At 42.0% G+C, this 7183-nt stretch overlaps 1 protein-coding gene across 1 annotated transcript; it reads right to left on the bottom strand.

Annotated features, from left to right (window-relative positions):
• Nucleotides 1-783: 783 nt before the first annotated feature.
• On the bottom strand, nucleotides 784-6781 carry LOC139347128 (BEN domain-containing protein 6-like). Its single transcript, XM_070986596.1, has 7 exons — nucleotides 5858-6781; nucleotides 4911-5015; nucleotides 4051-4261; nucleotides 3164-3233; nucleotides 2441-2543; nucleotides 1066-1282; nucleotides 784-884 (listed from the first exon to the last, which is right to left on the bottom strand). The coding sequence occupies exons 2-7, from the start codon at nucleotides 4989-4991 to the stop codon at nucleotides 784-786; spliced, it is 783 nt and encodes a 260-aa protein (XP_070842697.1). The 5' UTR covers nucleotides 4992-5015; nucleotides 5858-6781.
• Between the last annotated feature and the right edge of the window lie 402 nt (nucleotides 6782-7183).

The raw sequence follows: 7183 nt of genomic DNA, 5'->3' as shown, positions 1-7183 counted from the left end.
GCATACCATTTATATACTCAAAATATACTATGCCTGTTTACTTACAATGCACTTGAATTGCGCTATTCTTATACGAGCAGTTAATACTGCTATAGTAATTATAGTACACTACTCCTTTACTTACAATTTACTTGAATGCAGAGTACTCATATACTATACACTATATACTATAGTGTATACACACACACACGCACACACACACATATATATATATACTTATATATTGCAAATTAACATCTTAATACTAGTCCACAAGTCTGATTGTTTACCTTTTAAGATATCCAAATGCAGACGTCAAACCTTCATACATAATTACCATTAATTTGTCTCAAAAATACAATAAACTTAGAACAACTTGAATTTTGAACAACTTTGACCTTGAACATTATAAAATATAAAAATAGGGAGATCCGGGCACTCAGAGTTAAGAATGAGGAGGTTTTTATTCAATACAAAAAGTCAAGATGTTTTGATCTACACGGTCTTCATCAGGACAGCCCTGGATTCAACTTCCTCAAAAGAGGGTTGTTAGGGGTCAAAATAATTAATAATAAAAAAAAAAGATAAAAAATGATTAACAAATAAATCAAGGCCGCCAACAGAGGGGGGTAAGACATCCCCGGGCATCAGATCGGGGGGCATAAAACTTAAAATAATTATCAAAAATCAAAATAAAGTGCTTATCCAGCGGCATCAATCTTCAAATAAATACTCAGAATAAATATAAAAAAAATCAAAATAAAGTGCCTATCCAGTGCAACTTTTTTCTAAACGGCTCTATCTTTAGTTTTTCTTAGAGTTGTAGCTGATGTTGTTTATCTTCTTCCGGATTACCCTTCTGACCTCCTGGACTGTGGTGTTTGGGTATTTGGACCTAACATGCCCTGTTAGACACACACACACACACACACACACACACACACACACACACACACACACACACACACACACACACACACACACACACACAAATTTGAGCCAGATTAACCAGATATCCTTTCAAGAGAGCAATTAATTCATTAATGTGAAGCAAGCTGGGTTCTAAATCACTACTGAAGAGCTCACCAATTATGACCTCAAGCTTCTTTTCATCCAGTGGTCGCTTTGACTCCACATCTTTGTGGGCGCCAGACTGCTTCCCAGTCAAGCTCGACTCTGAAAGGACTTTTTTTCCAAAAACGAGGACCGCGAGGTCCCTGATGTAGGTGGCAGGAGTGCTTGTCCTAAGGGCACTTAACTTGTACTTGGGAACTCGAACCCCGGAGCCTGGAACAAGATCGACCTGCAAAACAATGTAAAAAATGTAGACATTCCCCATGAAATGTAGTTACTCTCCACATGTGCAGTATGTACATGTACTGTATGTCAAGTGGTGAGGGAAAGGTGAGAGGTGGTGGAGGGCTAGAGGTGGGGAAGGAGTGAGAGGTGTGTGATAGGTAACAGGTCTCCCATTTGTACTTCTAGATTAGTATTGTACTTCTAAAAACATTAAAGGATAGGTCTGTACAGTTATGTGTGTTGAGCTGCAGTGTCTGTAATTATTAATTACATTTGCAATTTTAAAGTTGTCTTCATATGAGCAATGTGAATTTAAAATTGGTTTGAAATGTTGTATTGTTTGCACAAAGACTGTAGCTGTGTAAAATGACAATAAATTGGTAAATATTAAAAACGTATTAGGTTGGGGTCGGCCAAATTATTCGTCACAAATTGCATGAACTTTTATGTTTCACAAATAATGAAAAAGCATAATTCTATCTTTACGTGTGCACTCTTTATAGAATGTACTATGCAGATAGATATGCAATAAGTATCTCCTTACAGATCAGAGTCCATAGCCTTGCAAACATAGTCGTCACAGACCTCTAAGAGTCAGTGTCAGTGTCAGTGCAGTCATGTCCTTAGACGCCGGTAGGGAAGGGCAACTATTAATCACTCCGCTTATACCGTCATAGGACCATCCCTCAATGACTTGATAAGCAGACCCGTTTAATGCTAGGATTCCCTACCAAGGGGAATCCTATACACACAACACTGAAGGCAATCCTTTCAGTCAGTGGAGGCAGCTGCACTTTCAGAGCCTTTAACCTTTTTAGGAACGGACATTCGGTCTGTAAGAAGAAAGAGCTCTGTCTACAAAAGGTATAACAATTACCTATCTTCTGCATGGTACATTCTATAAAGAGTGCACATGTAAAGCTAGAATTCTGTTTTTTTCATTATTTGTGAAACATAAAAGTTTATGCACTTTGAATAATTTGGCCAAACTCCAACCTAATACATTTTTAATATTTACCAATTTATTTTCATTGTAAACAGCTACTCTCTTTGTACAAACAATGCAACATTCAAAACCACTTTTTAAATTCACATTGCTCCTATGAAGACAAATTTAAAATTGTTACCCTAATGAGGGGAATACTGTACATGTGATACTTACCGTCATCTCAGACTCTAGTCCTTCAGATGGTGGTCTTGGGGGAGTGCCCTGCAGTGCTGGCACATCAGATGTTGCGGGCCTTGAGGCGGGCAGCATGGGAGTGCTGGAAAAATCAGAACACTTCATCAGTAACCCATTTCTCCCAATCAATTTGGGAGGATGGCGCAAACCGCGACATTGTGAGTCATCTCATTAGGAAATCTTAGCTTGGGGGTCCCTCTTCATAATCTAGGAGGGTGCCCGGTAAGCACCCTTGGGCATTTTTAGATGCCCAAGGGTGCTTACCCCTTTATGCCCACAATGGTGCCAGGTGGACACTCTTGAGAGTTAATCCCATTCATTCCGGCCTGAAGGGGCACCCTACACTCATTGGCGACCTTACAGTCATTGGCGCCTCCTGGGGCCCCCCAAGTCCTGAGTTTGACTTTAGGGGTTTATAGAGGACAGCGTGGGGGTCGTTTTGACCCCTTAGGTGGTCTCTCTACCGGACACCCTTTAGGATTTTGAAGAAGGACCCCCAAGCTACAAGAAACAGCAGGAAAAAAAAAACTCAGACAAAACAAGGTTCACCTCCTCGGCTCCCAGACTACAAGCCCAACCAACCCCAAATTCTAATCCTGTTACTGTTTCTTAAATTTTTTTTATGGTTTGATAGTAACTTTTCCTGCCACCATTTCTCCCACCAATACAAACAGTAGAAGCATGGTGCCTCACAGTCCATACCTTGGGTGATTTGTAGTGGAAGCAGTTCCGTGCAAAACCTTCTTTAGCTTCCGCACAACCCCCGGAAGCTCTGTTAAGACAGTGAAAATTGTAAATTACAAGACAAGGGTGCAACAGCATGACTGTATGTATATTGATAGATTAAAGAGTACGCCTTCTGGAGAGGGTAAAGTGATGAGGCTTCAGTTTCACCTATACCAGAGAGAGTATAATGGGAGATGGTCCAGTACAATAGGGAGCAATGCAACGCTAAAAGATGGCAGACATCCCACCCTCTTTCACAAACAGCTGGGGTGCTTTCAACTTTAGCAAACATAGTGAACGTTACCTAATGTTTACAAACTATTTTCCATAGTGCACCACAAATGTTTGTGGTTAACCTGAACGCACCCCTGTGTTTCACCGGCTATGGAAAAGCATGATTGCCATTAAACGGCTCAGACGGCGATATAGAAAATCCATGCCAGAGCTCAAACATTTTACACTGGTGGCACAGTTGCCACCAACCTTTTCAGTCAGTGGCAGTGGCACAGAATTTGGTGGCACAAAATAAAATCCACGTAAAAAAGAAAACCATAATAAGATGTAACAATCAACTTTTAGGCTATGTCCACATCATGACCTCCTATGTGCTTTTAGCCTAATACCTTTACTTTGAAAACTGCTCACAATGCTTCCTTTACACATACAAATGGCCACTTTTGATTGGATTATCCAATTTGAACAAAATACAGAAGTATCAGATCGGGAGTCGGTATCGGTAGATACTCAAGATCTGACTTGGGACATCCCTAGTTGAATGGGCTGACTGGCATAAAATGACTTTGCCTATACCAAGCCAGTCTACCATGCTGGGAAAGCTGGAAAATGTATAATCGAAATATTACCTCTCGCTGCATCCAGTAGTTCCCCCTTCATGATCAAGTTCTCCTCCCGCAGCCGCTTGTTCTCCTCCTTAAGTTGTCTTATTTCGAGCATCGCTGTGCCCCACGTCCGGGGGGTAGGTTGAGAGTCCAGGTCAGGCTCAGGGTCGTCAACTGACATGGAGACGTCTTCCATGGGGAGGTCTTGCATCTCAGAATCCTCTTCCCTAATGGACTACACCATAACAACAATGACTAGAAAAAGGCCTACTGTGTCTGCAGATATTGAGCAAAACGTGTGGACCAATCAGAATTGAGGGTGGTTGTGGTTTCTGCTATGATGCATATTTGTTCCCCTCGAGGCAGTGTACTGTATGCGTGCAAAACTATCATGACGGTAGGTCAAAAAGAGCCTGAAACATGTTTATTTAAAGTTCTCAATTGGGTGCTATAGTACCACCTGTGGACGGATCGAGTCCAAATCAAATCCGGTCCTAGCCTGGCACAACCATCCCCACTACGTCAACAATTGATTCCTGCTGTGCTCTTTATCAGAAATCATTTTCTAATTTCCAATCAAAATGGTATATTTTCAAAACCGAACTGTCCCACAGCTCTTCTTGATTAATTCATTGAGATCTCAGTGAGTTCATCAAGAGCAGTGGGGCAGCCAAACTGCTAATTTAATGTTAAATTTTATCATGTTAATTTGATGCTCCCTACTGTGGATGGATCGGGTCAACAGTGAAAACAATGTGCCTACAATTTGCAGTGTTCCAGTGTGTGAAACTCAAGACAAAATATTCAGCATCTGGCAAAAAAAATCACATTCCAGTGACTACACAAAATTCTGAGCCATGACTGTAAATATTCAAATAATTTACCTTCTTCATTATGTCCTTCTTGAGGGCTTCTACCATGTCATCAGCAGCCTTCTTCTTCGTCTGCTCTGTGCTCTGCTGCATGGGGTCTTTAAACACCTTCAGCTGCTACAGAAAGACATTTGGATTGGATTATTTTTAAAAGTGCCTTATCAATCACTTAATCCAATATTATAAACCGGGTAGATGAAGATAGTAGATGAAGGTAGATGAAGATGATAGACCAAAGGGTCGCTGTTTCAAATCCCGGCTACTACTGTCTGCATGTCAAATTGTCCTTGAGCAAGGCACTTAACCCACCATGAGTCCCAATGGGGCGTGGCTAGCGCCCTGCGTGGCAGCTTGCTGCCATTGGTGTATGAATGTGTCTGTGAATGGGTGAATGAGAGGTCATTGTAAAGTTCTCTCTTTTCCACTGGGTGCAAAAAAAATGGTATATAAGCAGCAGTCCATTTACCAATAATGCTACAGCTCAGGGGTTCCCCTGAAACCCCTGAGCTGTAACATCATTTAACCCATATAGTACTGCCTGTCGTGCCTTATTGCTTAAGTAAAGGACAGGAAATATACTGTATATACAGTCTTCCTTTCAGGAAGTAGTGGATCTGGTGCATAGAGCCTTATGGATCTTACAGTAACTTTGTGTTACTGTAAGGAGGAGTGTACTCAATTTCCTTTTACAATGTAGCTGTACTTGCAAAACGACAGTTCTAGGCTATACTATTCTAACTTTGTGTACTTCCCCCTGTAAAATTGACATTTTCCCTTTACTCCCCTTGGTTAAGCACAATGTGTTACCTTTGTGTGAAATGCACATTATAACCCCCCCCCCCAAGTTATGGGCTTTGGCCCATGGACTAATACCAATATGCTTAAAAATGCCATGATCATTCCTCATGGTTCTCTTTTTAGATCATAACATTATGTTCAATACAATTGTCCTATATCACCTTTCTTTTCCCTTGTGTGTCCTCCTAGTCAGCCATCTTGTTGGGGGGTGTTATTTTTCTTTTTCCTGTTTCCCAGATATCGGCACCGGTTTGGCACCAGTCTTCCCTCTTTTTGCAAAGGTCACTGTACTCATCTGGATGGAGAAAAAGTGACTTTAGCTAGAGTTATTAAATCCAAATGCAGAATGCAGATCTGACTAACCAGTCATCAAGCTGACATCAAGCTTGGGTGATAAACTGAAAAGCAGTGCACTGACACCCACAGACCCCCATCTGTAAAATCAATGTTAATAGTCCATTATTGTTCAGCTGAGCTGCAAGCTGCGCCCCTCTGGCTGAGTGCTGCAGGTCTGGGTGTGCCTCTCAGCCTGGTGACACTGGTTAATGGCACCAGGTGAAAATGATCTGGTGATCAAGAGACTCTGGAGGCATTCACTCTCAGTGTGGGCAAGGAGAGCAGTGTGTTGGAGCTGTTGGAGACGCTGGACGTGGAAAGTAACACCAAAGAACTAAGACTTGCTTCAAAAAAGAAGAAGGACCCAATAGACGGATTTCTTGTGTACAAGCAATGGGAGCTGTGCGTGCGGCCAGGGGGCAAAAGGCTGCCTCGGACTGAACTGAATGTGGCGCCGTCTTGTTTGTAAGTTCTCCCTGTCACACACACATCAACGGCCAGCGATGGGACGGTGTTATGCTAATGTGCGTTACTCTATGAAATTGGTGTCAGTCTCTGTTATGAGCTTAGCTATCTACAACTGCGGAGCAACAACCTGCTCATATCAGGTTTGATGCTCGACAGTGGGAATGCAGCTGCGTGACATCCGCCAGAGCTGCATCAACCCTCGGCTCGGGAGATGTCCATGCAGTGCGTAGTATTCTACGTTGCCCCACTCTCGAGAAAATCATGGAGAACACAATGTGTTTAAAAAAAAAAAAAAAAAAAAAAAAGCTAGCAGTTATCTAGCTAAAAGAAATAAAACAGTGCATATTTCATGATTGTTCAAGTGTGAAGTCAAAATTATAAGCGTAGCTACTAGCTAGTTGCCGCGTTTGCTAGAATCAAAGATAACCATCTTTGCTAGAATTACCCGCTCAGTTTTCGTAGCAAAGGACTCTGGGGCGCATGCGCAGTGCACAAGACCCGACGCGCAGCTCACACTAGCCTAGCCTACCTAGCTAGACCACAGTTTATTATGGCTCAAAGACGTGGAGGTTATCAGAAGTATTTGGAGAGCGAATCAGACAAGATTCCTAGGAGAACCAAGTACAGATGGGAAAGAAAGGTAAGTTACGTTGATAATACTCCAGGTGACATGACCGATAGAT

The sequence above is a fragment of the Chaetodon trifascialis genome, chromosome 18, assembly GCF_039877785.1.
Source record: "Chaetodon trifascialis isolate fChaTrf1 chromosome 18, fChaTrf1.hap1, whole genome shotgun sequence".
Lineage (NCBI taxonomy): Eukaryota > Metazoa > Chordata > Actinopteri > Chaetodontiformes > Chaetodontidae > Chaetodon > Chaetodon trifascialis.
Note: the sequence above shows the minus strand (reverse complement) of the source record. Positions and strands in the feature narration are given on the sequence as shown.